The following is a 16,488-nucleotide window of genomic DNA, read 5'->3' on the forward strand; positions in this document are numbered from 1 at the left end:
ATACAGTCGAATGGAATTTTAATAACTTCACCTACACTTTTGCTTAAAGAAAAATATATGAAACAAGTAGCAAATTTTCAAGCGGCTGTCAACTTTGAAAACCGTGTAAGTTACTTTTTATTCAGGAGTTGGCCTTGAAGTTTGGTGAAAGGCACTACCTTGCGGGTTCGACCAAAAACCAATTAGATGGTCAAAAAACTTGCAAAAACTATCTTCCTAAATTTCTCAAGAAATTTACTTGCATTTGTTATTAAACACTTGAGATTTGTAATGCGAGCTTGCAATCAGTTCCTTAATTTTTTTTTTAATTTTTGCTAAACACTCTGAATATATAACGCTAATATAAAATACTCTAATTAATTGACTTTTTTTAATAACTTTCATATCTCTACTTATAACTAGTAGCTTGAAAAGGAGAAACTTACATTCTGTAGAGCCTTGTTCTTCTCTTCCAGTTTGCCTGTGACAAGTGTGAGGGCTTCTTGTGTCTGATCCAATTCGTTTTCAACAGTCTGGATTTTCTTTTGCAATTGACGTGCCTCTTCCTCGGCCTACACAAGCATAATAAATAAAAAAATATATTAATCATTTTTATAATTAGGGGTTTCACAAGTCTCATAAGGTTATAAGTTATAACGATTCGAAAACATAGCATTGAGAATTGTAAATGTGTAAACGCATTTTTGTATGAAATCCAACAACAATTTTTTTAAACAAGTGTACAAATTTATAATTCTACGATTTTACGATGCTTTACGACGGGTTGTGAGTACCCCAAATAAATTTTTTTCTTATTAAACATATGTATATAATATGTATATACATATATGTATGTACATATGTATGTATATGTATATATTAGTTTTTTTTTAATAACTTTTTAGTTGCTTACTTTTTGTTTGTTTATTTTTATTATTTTTTCTGTTATGCCATTTTTTCGTATGATTAGGAGAATCATATTAAATAGTTTAAAATTTCATGTTTAGTGAATTGCGATTATTTGAGAAATTTATTTTACACTACATTATAACGGTACCCATCAATCTTATTTAATTCATTATTCATGCGGAGATATTTAATCTTTATGCATTGTGGACGCAGCAGACACGTGTGTGAAACCGCCACTAATTAAGTTTTCATATTAAAAACAGAAAAAGAAAAAAGAAATAATTTGCAATAAACAATTCCAACGTACAAACAGCAAACATTTGTATTTGACGAGAAAATAATCCGAATTTTCAGCAATTGAATGAAGAAATTAAAAATGCACGCTGTACAATTAAACCGTTTGAATGATTATAACTGTTTTGCTGATTGTTGGTTAGCTTATCGAACAGCTGTAATTTGCTAATACAAATGGGCATATGTATTTACATATGTATATGGTAGTATATAAGTGTGAGTGTATATGGGTAATTACAAACCTTCTCGGCGCGAGTATTGGCATCGCGTGCTTGCTGTTCGCAGACAAGAGCACGTTCCAATGCTCCGTCCTTGTCGATTTTCATCGCTTGCATCTTCTTCTTGATGGCATCCATGGTGGCTGGGTTTTGTGTTTGCTTTGTTTACTCGAAGAAACTGAAATTGGCGCATGTGAAATGAAAAGTTAAGCGATTTACTCAATATACATTTAAGTCTGTAATTAAGCACAGCATTTTAGCATAAATAATAAATAAAGCATTTGAGAGCACAGCTGTGTGGTAGATGTGGAAGCCTCAAAATGTTAGAAAATATTAACGAAGATTATTTTGAAAATCTCAATCGCCCAGACTATATAAATTTTTATGGTAAAGATGGCATTGCAAAAAAAAAAAAATTCTAAACTTAAATTTTCTTTTAGAGAAACTCCATATCGCCGTGTTCGAATAAAAAGAATCACCGGTTTGCAAAAATATGTAGGTACTGTCAAATACCATCGCCGAAAAGCGATCATTAAATATGTATGATTTTTGCATTTATTGCACGTGAACGAATAAATGACGATCAAGCAGTCACATCTTAAAAAACAGGGAGTTTTTATGCTAAAATCGAATTTAGGAAAGTTCGGTCCGGTCGAAGTTTTTTGCAAAAGCAAACAATTGATACTGAATGAAAGAAATATTTTCTCCGTATAAGAAAAAAGAATTATAGAAATAGGTATTAGGAAAGATTTTTCATTATCTTTTACAGGGCTTTTGACTGATATATAGTTCACTACAATATTATGAAATAAGTTTAATATTTTTGTTTACAATTTATTTTAATTATTTAATTCGTTTCTTTTGTGAGAGACCGATGGTCAAACTCAGTAATTTATTATTATTGTTAAGTACATAAGTAGGTAGAACATTTGTACCAAGACTAAAAATCCCTCACTCTATTGAAATATCGTCAAGAAACCCTTGACCGATAGCTGCGATAATTTTCTATACAAAGCTTTGCGTTCGCATAGACGATTTTTTATAGTCTCCGCTTCTTCTACATCCTGACAGCTTCTACAATAGTCATTATTTGGCGATCCTAGTCTGCTGGCATGTTTGCCAATCTGCACTACTACATACATACATATTAGCCTGCTTGTTGAAAAAGTTACAGATGGACTCGAGACTCAGCTATATTTATAACATTCTTGTTAAGAAAGCACTAATCTGACAATATTTCATTAAGCTAAGATATTTATAAAAAAATTTGTTTCTGTTGTGAATTTCTTCAAGTTTTCTCATGTGAATTTTACTCTTTATGTAACTTAATTCTTATTATGCTCGGCGATCGAACTGTATAGAGCAGTAAGCTATAAGCAAACTAGTAAGAAATCAACGAACTTGTCCTAATTTTAATAACAGATGTAAGTACTCCTATGCACATGTAAATAAATAATTTCGTTCTACTTCAATAGGCTACGGCCTTATCCCAAACCAAAAAGTGTACACCATAAAATCACTACATATATAGATGAGGGGTTCCGAACGCGTGCCCAGCATGCCAACGTGGAACGCCGGCCTTAACTCAGCCATAAATAGATGTAGACGAATAAATGAAAATATATTAGAGTGAAGGAAAGTGAAATTTTGTATTTTGATAACTTTGTAACTATATTACATATGTATGTATATTTATGAAGATCTTTAAGAGTAAAATTTTGCCAAATTTCCCCTATTCATTAAGCCCGATTGATGAAGAAACTATATATGTATATTTACATATATATGTGTGTATATGTATGTGAGTAAGTATGTCTACAGCTAACTCTTGCAGGGCACACTTTGGAGATGTGGGTTAAACCGTAAGGTTTTCTTTAATCACTCTGTCGATCCAAGCATACGGATATATGTAGAGCTAAGCACACTCACACAATATACATTATTATAATAAAAGGCAAAATATGGAGTGACGCATGACGAGTGACGACGACGCTGTAGCAAAATAAATAAATCTTGGTCATTGGAGCTATTCACTGATTTACGGACGAATTTTGCTTTACGCTCGAAATAAAAATAAAAGTAGAAAGTCATATGAATGCGTCAAACATTATATATACAAGTATGTATGTAATTGTGTTTTTGTCGTAGAACGCATTCGGTTTTATATCTGAGAAAATGAGTTGTATGCAAAATACGTAACGAAAAATTAATTTCATGCATACTGCAAGCATACAAACATACACAGGTGCATACGAAGTACTTGTATACATGGATATAAGTATGTAAATATGTATATACATACATAAGCATGCATGGGCACATATTTTATTTATCGTATGTGATATACGAGCATTTCCATTGACATTATAAAGTATGAGGCATTCCAAAAGCCTGACTCAGATTGAGCGCTGTCAGCGAAGGCGGCTTGTAACGATGACCCGGCCGCTACACACTCACGCACACATTTAAGCGCTTTCCTGGTCAGCTGTTACGGTTTGTTTACACTGCAGCGGCTCAACGAATATCCACAATATATGTATGTATGTACATATTTGCATAATTATATTTAATATTTTGCATTTGAAGTGGATTTCTTGAAATCAGCAAATCGGGTCATAAGCGTTTTTCGTACATATGTGTGTATGTTTTTTGTTGGTATTTATGTACATACATACATATGTATGTATGAAAAATACTATTAACCTTTTTTGATAAAGAGCTATTTTAGGTTGATTTGTTATGAAAACGAATTGAACTATTAGGTGACTATTTATTTGAAATTTAAAATAAATCAATTTTAAATTAAATACTTGTTCAAAACACTGAAATTTTATTCAAATGTCTGACTTATTATCGTTTACCTATCTATATCTACATATGTATGTACATATATCAAATTTCATGGCGAAAATTAAAGTTATCAACCGCTTTGGGTGCTTTTTTTGCCATAAGAGCTTTTAAAAGAGCTTTTGTGTAAAATAATTTGGAACTTAAAACTTTCATGTTACTCACATATTTACATTAACGATGTGTTAATTCATTTTTGTTTTATTACGCATAGACATAAGCATGTACATATGTACATATGTATGTAAATATACGCACACGGATCATCAGTTACACTTGGTCAGCAAGGTGACTTCAACTGTAAACATTTCAGAAATGCTGATTCAAGTGTATATTCATAAAAATAACTCTTTTAATTATATAATAATTTAATTAATTTAATAATTTAATTATATGAGTTTCAGCCACAGAGTTTCGAGTGCAGAATGCTTACTTGGAAATATTGTATTTCTTTTAACAAATTTATATACATATGTATGTATAAATATACAAATATTGATATGTATGTAGATGCACATATGTACATATATACAATATATTTGTATGTATGTAAATGTATACTGTATTCTCTTTTCATTCATAGACTTCTGTTGAAAAGATATTTTTACTGTGCAATATGTGTACTATATACTCGTATGTAGCATACAATTAGGCGCTTAAGCCGAATTAGACGCTTAGTGTTTGCTGAGTGAACTTCATTTTTCGTAAAGAATTAAAAAAAAAATATAGCTGTTTTAATACAAACAGTTGCCAACAGGGTGATCCAAATGAAAAGCTTTTCATAACGCATATACTACACATATAAGATGCATTCTGGGTTAGAAAATGCTTGATTTAAGAGAAATAAAATAAAGGAATTTTGATTTGTGATTCTCCGAATATACAAATGTCTTAAACATGTGAGATATTAAGTAGTAGTCATTGGAAAAAAGTGAATATCAACAAAGCAATATGACAACGGTAACCCCTATATAAAATAAGGCATGTTATTAAATATTCAAAAAGTATGACAAACGCGTTCGCAAAGATCGAGAAAATATATTACACAGTAAGAAGTTTGAATCAAATATAAAGTATAAGTTGAATTAAAATGAATATTCATATGAAAACTTAATTGAAAACTTGTTTTCTAAAATATCTTTTCAAAATACGCTGTACTGCCAGAGGTTGAATTTTCTTCAATTATTTTAATTATTAATTAAATTAATTATGTAGTAAAACAGCATATACTATATCAAATTACAAAGAATTCCCATTAGAGGTCCCATTTGTATATAGTATGTACATACATACATATATGTATTTTATATTAAACATTTTGTATCAAAAATTTGCTTTTTTAAATATTTTTTATTCATATATGAGTTTAGAATAGTCTATGTAAGAAGCATAGTCAAAATGAGTTATTAAATACTAATTTTATCATAAATGCGCAAATTTTTGACGTAAACGACTTAACACAATCAAGGAAGTACCTCTCTATTAGCAAAAATAAATTTTAAGTTGATCTGAACACTTCAAGCAGAGTTGCTTTCTTAATGCCAAATTTAAAATTGTGCTAAAAATAAATGCTCGAAAATGCTCAGAGGTTTTCAACAAAATATCCAAAATTTCAGAACGCCAAATATACATACATACGTACATATTTCTAGGAGCTTGATGCTCATAAACAACGGTATTTGTATCTGCACTAGTATGTGCGTTCATAGGCACATTTAGAAAAATACAAATATACACACACATATGTACATACACTGTATGTGTTGAAGACATATATAGTATTCAACCGTTAGTACCGCCAACGCCAGCAGGCAGCTGTTTAATGTCAGAATATTGCTAAATCACCAAAACACAACAACAAAACGATCACTTAATGCTGCTGTATGGTTGTATTGGCGGAAAGCGTTTCTGTTGTTTGTTTTTGGTGTAATTCGAAAGCTTTTCCTTGTCTAGTTCTTTTTAGGTGCCCACACATGCATAAATACCGATGTGCTTGCGATCCTCGCACAGCTTTCGGGGAAGCAAAATCAAATATAGAACAGTGCTAAATGCCAGAGCGAATAGTCGTTGGCCATTGGCTGAATGCCACAGTTAGGATCGAATTACAAAGATGCAAGCCATGTGGTGCTTAGATTTTTAGGTAAACAAATTAAAGATGTATGTATGTATGGCAGTCAAATTGATGCAATGCTTAGGAATGTCCAGGCCACTCTCTTATTGCCACAGTGTGCTAATAAGACGAGAGCCGTTAATGTGAATTTGACATAGCAATTTGATTCGAAATATACATATACACATGCATATGTATGTACATACATATGTGATTATGCGTTTGAAGCTTTCAAAATTGAGTGGGTGCTTCGGAAGTATTTTATCTATGATTATTATAGCTTTGTTAGCTAACGATAAAATTTCTTTTGAAATTCGTATGCTTTTCAAATAATTAGTATTTAAAAAATAAAAAATTCTTCATTGCATATGCTTATTCTAATGATGTCCTAAGAGGCAACTATTTATTTAACTTATTAATAATTTTTTATAACTATTGTTTATATATATACATATATACATATACATATACATATATATCTATTTTTTTTTGGTCTTCATCATAGTTTTCCTAATTTTTTATTTTGCAAGCATTTGCAATTCTAAACGCTTTTTGTGGTTTTCTGCTGCTTCAGTTATGCTAGTCGTATGTTGAACTTTGTGGATACCACTAACACACATATGTACGTACATACTTATACTGCTTTTATAGGCAATAGTTGGCATAGCAATGCGTTAAAATATATTATTAAAAAAAAATGAAGGGTTTTAATTTGAAGATATTTAAACAAAAAATATACCAAAATAATTTCAATATTTCATTTATATATTTTTACACACATTTCATATAAAAAATTTAAACGTTTTTTCTATAAATATCTTAATATATAATATTAAAAAAGATAAAATATTAAAAAAGAACCTTTTGGTAAACATTTTAAATAAATAGATGTTGTACGTCTACTCTTTTTTATTTTTTATAAAATTAAAAATTAGTTATTCTATACTTAGAAAAACTACCTTATAACTTTAAAACCATCCTTAATTTCATAACTGAATTCAAGAAAGTCTCCTAAATTCTATAAAAAAAATATTACATAACACTGCGTATAGAGTTTTCATCATGCGAGTCTTCTATATTAACAGTAAAATTATTTTTTAAAATTCACAACTAATAAGCGTAGTTTGTTAGCTTAAATACACATTTCTGTTAAATATTATATTTAAAAATATTTTTTTCATAAAAATGAAGACACTTTCATACAAAAAAGTGCCCCGAAAGAACGCTGGTTCCACGGTTTTCGTCAACGTTTTCGTTTCGTTTTCAAAATACGCAATTTTTAACCCACTTTTATCACCAACACTACACACAACACACAACTGGGGCTCGTTTAGTTAGTAATTTCAATGAAAATAACCGTTTATCGGTTATATTATACTGCTTTTCTTTGTAATTTACTTTACTTAGAGTTTTTAGAACACAGCACACTGAGTCAGAGTGACAATCAACAGTTAGTCAGTAGGTCAGTACTTACAATATAATATTATCGGAGTTATCCGCGACTTGAACGGATTGTGATGTTCAACTGAAAATTTTGTGAAAACACTTTAGCTGTTCTGCTTGAATCTGTTCGAAACGAAATGTTGCTGCCACCGCGACGGCCCAATTGCATTGGTATTGGTTTTGTACAGAATGCGATTGTGTGCGTAAACTCGATCGTTGAGTGCGGTATGTGGCGCATGTGTGTGTTTGCATGTGTGTGAGTGTACATTGCGCGCAAGGCTGTGGCGGTATTTGCTGTCGGTGTTGCTGTTGTTGCTTTTAATTTGAACGCTTTTGGTGGCACCAAACCAATGCCGGAGCCACAGCAACGGAGGCCGCAGCCGGCGCACCGAAACATTTGCACGATCAGCGAAAGAAACCAAAAAACGCACAAACATACATACATACATATGCGCACACGTGCATACATACATACATGTGTACGTAAATATATTCTTAAATGCACATATTGACAAGCTTCAGCAACAACCATGCTATAGTATCAACGAAACGCTCTGGCTGCGCACGTCGTGTTGTTGTTGTCTTTAATTTTTATTTTTATAAGAAATTTTATTTTTGTTTTATGCTAGCTATAAGTAAGTATAAAATGCGAGCACTTTTTATATAAATTTTATATGCTCGATATGCATATTGGATATATAGTACATAAATACATATGCATTTGCACATACATATACATACATACGCACGCACATGCACTCGCTGGGCCTGATAAATGCAAGCGGGAGGAAAGGACAGCCTTGCGATGCTTAAATGCGCGCCAAGTGGGCGGAAAAGGAGGCATCGCAATGCTGTGCCGATTAACTCGAGTAAATAAATACATAAAAGTAAATATGTATGTCGGCATGTATGTACATACATATGTACATATGCATATTGTACATACGTTTGCAACTGCAACTATGCAGCGTCATGTGGTCCTTGGCATTTTTCCGCAATTGCTCTCTATAAGTAACTAAATTTTCAAAACAAACATGTCGAAAAAATTTTAACAAATTTTGATACACATACATAAATATGTACATATGTACACACATATGTATATACAAATATACATATGTATGTATGTATGATATACTAATTTATTGTTAAATTAAAATTTTATAATATATTTTGTACTCCAATATATACACAACCATAACGTACATACATACATTGTATATGTATGTATGTATGTATATATTTCCTGTACCTGTTTGTTTATGAATTTTCGTAAAGTTGAAATTTATTTTCCACCCGAAAAATCGACTTTCGTCATTTTTTCAACCCACTCACCAATTCATTCGCCGTGTCAGTTTACCGGGCATCCTCATTCGTTTCGCTGTAGTGGCTCTTATCGTTGTATTGGTTACCTTTGCCAGTGTATATGTACTATATGCGTGTGTATTGGTGCATTTGCTCGGTCTGACATTTTCAGGCCTCTCCGGTGAAAGATACATACATATGTTTTCAGAAAATTTCCCTACTTTTCTCTCATTTAATATTTTTTTCTAATTTTGTTATTTCTGATCATTGATATGTATGTATAGTATTTTCACATATTTCCATTCTAGCGTAAGAAACGAAAAATATCTCGCTCGCCTGCATTAGCCCGGTATTTTTAGGCATTGTCTCTTATTATTAGTCTTTTTGTTTTTATTTTTTTATTTTGTAGATTGCGAAAGCTGCACGTATTTATTTGTCGACATTTGTTGTATTTCTATTTATTAATACATAAGTATGTTGAAATTCAAAAAATAATAAGTTTTTGAATAATTTGAAACTTGCAAAAATCAAAAAAATTGTTAAAATTTTAAATAAACTATTATATATGTATGTAGAATATTTTTTATGTAATTATAACATTTAAAAGTGGGACTTAAGATCTGGCAGAAAAATAGTACTATTTAATTGCAAATAATTTTTATACTCCAGCAACCAGTTGCTACAAAGTATTATAGTTTTGTTCACCTAACTTTTGTACGTATCACTTAATACCAAGCGAGATAGATATATACATATATGTAAATAATATGGGTGGCGAGAAAAGTTGAAATCCGGTTGACTGTCTGTCTGTCCGTCCGTCCGTCCATTCGTCCATCCGTCCGTACAAGCTGTAACTTGAGTAAAAATTGCGATATCTTGGTGAAACTTGGTACAAAAAAATATTCGAGTTCGTAGATGGGCGTAATTGAACCACTTTCCAGTAACCGAAAAAATTGGACGATGGGCGTGGCACCGCCCACTTTTTGGTGAAAACCATTTCGACAAAATTTGGTATGGTATTTTTTCATATTCCTATGTCACTCTGTGAAAATTAATGAATCGGTCAAAAGCCACGTCTACTTCCCACGTGCCACAATTTTAAATTCCACTTGATTCGTTCAGTTTCCAGTACACAAATCAAGTAGCAATTAATATAATGGGATCAACCTTTATGCGAATAATGCCTTTATGACAAAAAATTGTTCAAATCCAACCAAAACTGATCACGACCCTAGGTACCGAATATGTGGACCCCAGTACATATATGTACATAGTTGACTTTTGTTCGAAAATATCAGCCAATGTGTGAGATATGAGATATAGAAATTCAGACAGAATCCTTTTCCTGCTGTGTTAATTCTGTGTATCCAAAATGTGTGGAATCGGGCCAATACTTCCCTGAACCTCCATATACCTAATACAAAGATTTTCGAACTTCCTGGTGACTTTATGCTGGATACATATATCGAACAATATTTAAGTTATCTCAATGAAAATGAGTAAGCGTGTTTTGCTGATAACAGTATATCATTGTGCCTAAAATGGATACAATTGGGCGAAAACTTGACCTAGCCTCCATATAACCACTATCAGGATTTTCAAATAGCCGGCTGATTTTGTATAATGACCAAGTATAATCATTTTGTTTTTTTTCCACAAACCTTTTGCCTAATATGTTGGTCAGTGTATGATTTATATATAGTATAAGTATATACAAAATAGCTTAGATTTCGATCCTCTGCTTGACGTTTTACATCGTAAGGTATTTCCCTGGCTTTGATTCCTGCAAGTTACAAGAGTATAAAATATTCGGTTACACCCGAACTTAGCCCTTTCTTACTTGTTAATTATACGAGGGCTGCTATATATATTCTGGCCTAGGGCAACACTAAGTGTTGCCAGGTGCAATCTGACATTTCCATTGGAAAGTTTGACATTTTTTAGCATAACATCACTCGGAACGTTTTGTCATTTAATCGTGAATTGTTTTATTTACAGGGAATTAAAAAATTCATCTCGGCCAAAAAATGGAATTAACTCGTGAACATTTTCGTGCGATCATTTTTCACAACTTTCGACGATTATCACGACAAGAGTGCATCGATGAACTAAAATCTTTGTATGGCTATGAAGCACCATTCTATAGCACTGTGAAAAACTGGTACAACGAATTCAATCGTGGCCGACGCTCGCTCAAAGACGAATTCCGTGAAGGTCGTCCAAAAACAGCCGTTGTGCCCGAAAACATCGATGCCGTACGTGAACTGATAATGCAAGACCATCATGTAACATACCTTCAGATAGAGGCATGCCTATGCATTTCCCCCACCAGCATACATTCGATATTGCATGAACACCTGGCCGTAAAAAAGGTTTGTTCTCGGGGCTCATGTGGATTGGTGTAAAGAAATGCTGGAAAAATACGATCACGGTGCTTCAAAAGACGTTTAAAAGATCGTCACAGGTGACGAATCATGGATCTATGCGTATGAGCCCGAAACAAAACAGCAATCGACAAAAAAAAAAATAAAGGAAATCATTTTCGTTGATAAATATGCCTATTTACATTATTAGGCCAGAAATATATATAGCAACCTACGTAACTTTAGAACACATAATACATTCTTCCTCGTTGCTCGAATTCTTGTTGTAGATGCAAAAAATATTTCCAAAATATGTTTAACAATGTAGAGTTGACAGTCCTTGATCGATTATAAATTCAAGCCCAGTTACATAAACCAAAACATCACAGTTCTTTTATTATTTATTCTTTGTATGGTATATCGTCTCGTATATGAAATTATAATCTTGACTCCCTTCCGCAGTCATGCCGATATTTTAAAATCTACCACATGCACATTGTTCCATTTGCTTTTAGTCGTTGAAACCATCTCTTTTTGTAATGCAAGAATCTTCTCTTTTTTACAGTTATTCATTCCAAAAATTTTACTTATGATATTGTTTTTGGTTCGGACAATTATCTTATTGTATTTAAATAGATAAGACTTAATGTAAGATCGTTAATTATCTGATCAACTATTTGTCATGAGAGCTTCGAATGATATTAATAAAAGCTTAAACTGGGATTTTCTAAGAATGCTATAGCGTGTTCACATATTTTTTACATACTATTTTACATACAAATTCTTAGACAAATGGACGTTATTTTTTGATACAAAATAAATTCATATTGAGAATAATCTGATTAAGATATCTCAATCTCATTTCAATTTTCAAAAAATCGATTCTCAGTATGGAGTTTTTAAAATCGGTACCAAACATTACTCGAAAATGGCTAAACCGTTCAGTCACAATTTTTAACATGAGCTTCTTGAATATATTTTTTAATAATTAAACGAATATTTTTTCTCATCGATAAATATTTTTTATAAACAAATTAAGTCCGAAATTTTGGTCAAAAATCGATTTTTTTTAGGAACCGCCATTTTGACAAAAAATTTTATTTTGCTTATTCCTTCGATGAATTACTAGATTTAATATTACTTTAACGAAATCTGTTAGGTTTTTTAATTTCAAAGGATTTGGTTCAGAGACATAGTGGTTACAGCAAATATGCGTTTTTTGATAGCAGCTCCCGGAGATCAGCTGTAGTTCGTTTCCAAATTAATATTTTTACTAATACTATGTCTGCAGTTAAAAGATACCATATGTAATATGTCTACACATTTTTGGATCAATAACTTTGAACGCTTTCTCAGAAAAATGCTGGAAAATTCGCTTTTTTCGGCCTTCTAACTGCATATAACCCCTTCACTGCGAAAGCAGATTAGTTTTATCATTTTATTCTGAACTATGTATGCTCTATATTAGATTTTATTTTTATACGATAAATTGAAGCTACAGAATATTAGTCAAATTTATTCGAAAATTTAATGATGTAACAATTACAAAAACAAAAATTGTTTAAAATGTGTAAAAAGGCCAAAAAAGTAGACAGTGTAAGGAATTGAAATTTAAGACAACATGTACAACATCGTAAACATATTTTTTATTTAATTTTATTACGTAGATATTTGATATCGAGTGAATTCATTATTTAATATTTACAAATACAAAAATTAATGAATTGTATTATTGGTTTGGGCAGAGTTCTGGCATAAACCTCGAACAGTTTTACGGCTAAAAGATTTCCTTTATTCTCTAGCAGCTTACACTTCAAACAAGAGGCCCCTCAGAATGTCTATTTTCAGTCAAAATGGATATTTCACTGATCCTTTATGGAAATGGTCCTTTTTTGAAAAAGGAGAGTCCCCTTAAAAAGCACAAATCGTGAAATGGCGCACTGGTTACACACGGCCACCTTAAAATTCAATACGAGTAATTAAGAGGACCGTGATTCTGAACCCAGGTTATATAGTTATTATTCTGATACTTTAATGCTAGATACTACCAATTTCTTATCGTGAAGGTAATAGGAATAGTAAAGCCGTAAAGCTACAGTTTTGACTTTATCACCAGTACTATCCTGACTACAAGCAACGTTTTCTATTAAGCTTGAGAAAAATTTCGTCCATATAGATTCTCTTAAAAAATATTGGAACTATGTCATTATCAAAATTCACCCGATTCCAACCACTTTGGTGGCTGGGAGACTGTTTGACCACGCAAGCAACTTCGATTTTAGGGCATGCACCGTTTTTATTGGGAAGGTGCCGCTGCCCAGCTGGTTGATGTCCTCGTTAGAGTGAAGGCTGACATCACTGCTGTCCAAGACGGGACAAGGCCTGAAGCGAGAAGGTCCATGTGGCATTTACTACAGTGGCCATATAAAGGAGTGCAAATTTGGTGTTGGATTCGTGGTGGGAGAGAGACTCCGTCGCCGAGTACTATCATTCAATCCGATGAGTGAACGTCTAGCCACAATCCGCATCAAAGCGAGGTTCTTCAACAAATCGCTGATCTGCGCCCACGCCCCGACGGAAGAGATGGACGATGTGACCAAAGATGCCTTCTATGAGCGCTTGGAATGCACCTACGCCACGATATCACAATCGTGTTTGGCGACTTTAACGTCAAGGTGGGCAAAGAAGGTATCTTTGGCACTACGGTCGGTAAATTCAGCCTCCACGAAAAAAACAACCCCAAATGGGTTGAGGCTGATCGACTTCGCCTGGGCCCGAAATATGGTTATCTGTTGTACTAGATTCCAGCATAAGAAAATTCATCAAGCCACCTGACTGTCTCTGGATCGAAAAACCACCAACCAGATCGATCATGTTGTGATAGACGGAAGACACGTCTCCAGTGTTTTAGATGTGCGTGTACTCCGAGGTCCTAACATCGACTCGGACCACTACCTTGTTGCGGCCAAGATACGCACCCACCTCTGTGCAGCAACGACGTCGAGAAGCTGCAAGCACAACAGACAGCAGAACGATTTTCTACTCGACTTGCACTCCTGCTCTCTGAGAGCACTCGTCAACAACTCGGTATAAGGGAACTGTGGGACGTCATCTCAAACTCCTTACGTACAGCTGCAACCGAAACCATTGGTTTCCGGAAAGCGCCAAAAGAACAACTGGTACGACGAGGAGTGCTGTGTCGCAGCGCAGAGAAAACAGGCTGCCTACCTCGCAACGTTACGATCGACTACTACACGTGCGGGATGGGGTAGATACCGAGAGTTGAAGAGGGAAGCGAGACGCATTTGTAGACAGAAGAAGAAAGAGACCGAAATGCGTGAGTACGAAGAGCTTGATAAGCTGGCCGACAGAGGAAAAATCTGGAAAAATCTACGAAAAAATGCGGCGGCTAACAGAAGATTTCAAGACCGGAGCATACTCTTGTAGAACCCCCAAAGGTGATCTAGTGACCGATGCCAAGAGCATACTGAAATTATGCTCCTCCAGACTGGACAAACGGGTCTGGCAGTGAACGAGGGTAAGACGAAATATCTCCTATCATCAAACAAACAGTCGTTGCACTCGCAACTTGGCTCTCACGTTACTGTTGACAGTCATAACTTTGAAGTTGTAGATAATTTCGTCTACCTTATAACCAGTGTAAACACCACCAACAATGTCAGCCTGGAAATCCAACGCAGAATAACTCTTGCCAACAGGTGTTACTTCGGACTGAGTAGGCAATTGAGAAGCAAAGTCCTCTCTCGATGAACAAAACTCTATAAGTCACTCATAATTCCCGTCCTGCTATATGGTGCAGAGGCTTGGACGATGACAAAAACTGATGAGTCAACGTTGCAAGTTTTCGAGAGAAAAGTTCTGCGTACGATTTATGGTCCTTTGCGCGTTGGCCACGTCGAGTACCGCATTCGATGGAACGAAGAGCTGTATGATATATTATAGATAGCGAATTAAAACACGGCGGTTACGTTGGCTAGTCATGTCGTCCGAATGGACGAAAACACTCCAGCTCTTAAAGTATTCGATGCAGTACCTGCCGGGGGAAGCCGAGGAAAAGGAGACCTTCACCCCGTTGGAAGGACCAGGTGGAGAAGGACCTGACCTCGCTTGAAATATCCAATTGGCGCCACGTAGCAAAAAGAAGAAACAACTGGCGCGCTGCTGTTAACTCGGCTATAATCGCGTAAGCTGTGTCTATGACAATAAAGAAGAAGAACAACATCTTCACAGTCTCTGCAACAGCATCGCATATTACCCCCATATACATACTTATATTCTTCTTGCTATAGCGAATAACAGTGCTGGAGTAGAGCAGAAGAGGGCGCGTCTAACGCCCTACCATATAACGAATCATGTGGTAATGTTTGTTTAAAGGGGTATTCTACTCTAGGAGCAGTAATTTTTAAAGTATCGTAAAAAGGCAATTAATATTTTTTATTATCCATTTTTTATGGTGGTTTTATTGATATCTAAGAATACAGAAAAGAAATTTACAAAACAATATTAAAAACTAAAATCATTAGAAGGGGGAGAGACAGGTAAAAAAAAATGGCGCATCCTGGTGACATTAATCCTGACTCTCCTGGTGGTCTGAAAAAAAAAAATCAAAAGAAATTCTCAATCAGTAAGGATGCTGTTATAGTCCCTACCTCAGGGAATACGAAAAAAAAATTTTTGAAAAATGGCGACTGCCTGAAAATAAAAATCATTTTTTACGCTTTTTTTTTGAAATTCCTGAATTTTTTTTAAATATTAAAAACAAAAATTTTGACACGATGCTTATAGGAACGATAAAGGATTATATAAAGAAGGTTCACACAAAATTTCAAGTTAATCGGTTGTATAGAACTTGAGATAATGCCGGTACCGTGTGGAAAAAAGTAGTTTCGAGAAAAACGCGTTTAAAAAATTCGATACGGCCGAACCGGGCTAGGTACTGCGTCACTAAAGTAACTTTAGCTCTTAAAATAATTTTAATTTTTAAAAATCCTTTAGAGGA

At 33.8% G+C, this 16,488-nt stretch overlaps 1 protein-coding gene across 6 annotated transcripts in view; it reads right to left on the reverse strand.

The window, feature by feature from the left end:
• The window catches only part of LOC120767450 (tropomyosin-2), a 44,729-nt gene extending 36,812 nt beyond the window's left edge, over nucleotides 1-7,917 (reverse strand). For all 6 annotated transcript variants that reach the window (XM_040093693.1, XM_040093665.1, XM_040093674.1 and 3 more), the window contains exons 1-3: nucleotides 7,832-7,917; nucleotides 1,425-1,578; nucleotides 426-551 (exon numbers count right to left, since the gene is read on the reverse strand). In XM_040093693.1, coding sequence (XP_039949627.1) covers nucleotides 426-551; nucleotides 1,425-1,538 — 240 coding nt within the window. In that variant the 5' untranslated portion in view covers nucleotides 1,539-1,578; nucleotides 7,832-7,917. The remainder of the gene's footprint in view (nucleotides 1-425; nucleotides 552-1,424; nucleotides 1,579-7,831) is intronic.
• Nucleotides 7,918-16,488: the final 8,571 nt, after the last annotated feature.

This window comes from Bactrocera tryoni, chromosome 1 (assembly GCF_016617805.1).
Source record: "Bactrocera tryoni isolate S06 chromosome 1, CSIRO_BtryS06_freeze2, whole genome shotgun sequence".
Lineage (NCBI taxonomy): Eukaryota > Metazoa > Arthropoda > Insecta > Diptera > Tephritidae > Bactrocera > Bactrocera tryoni.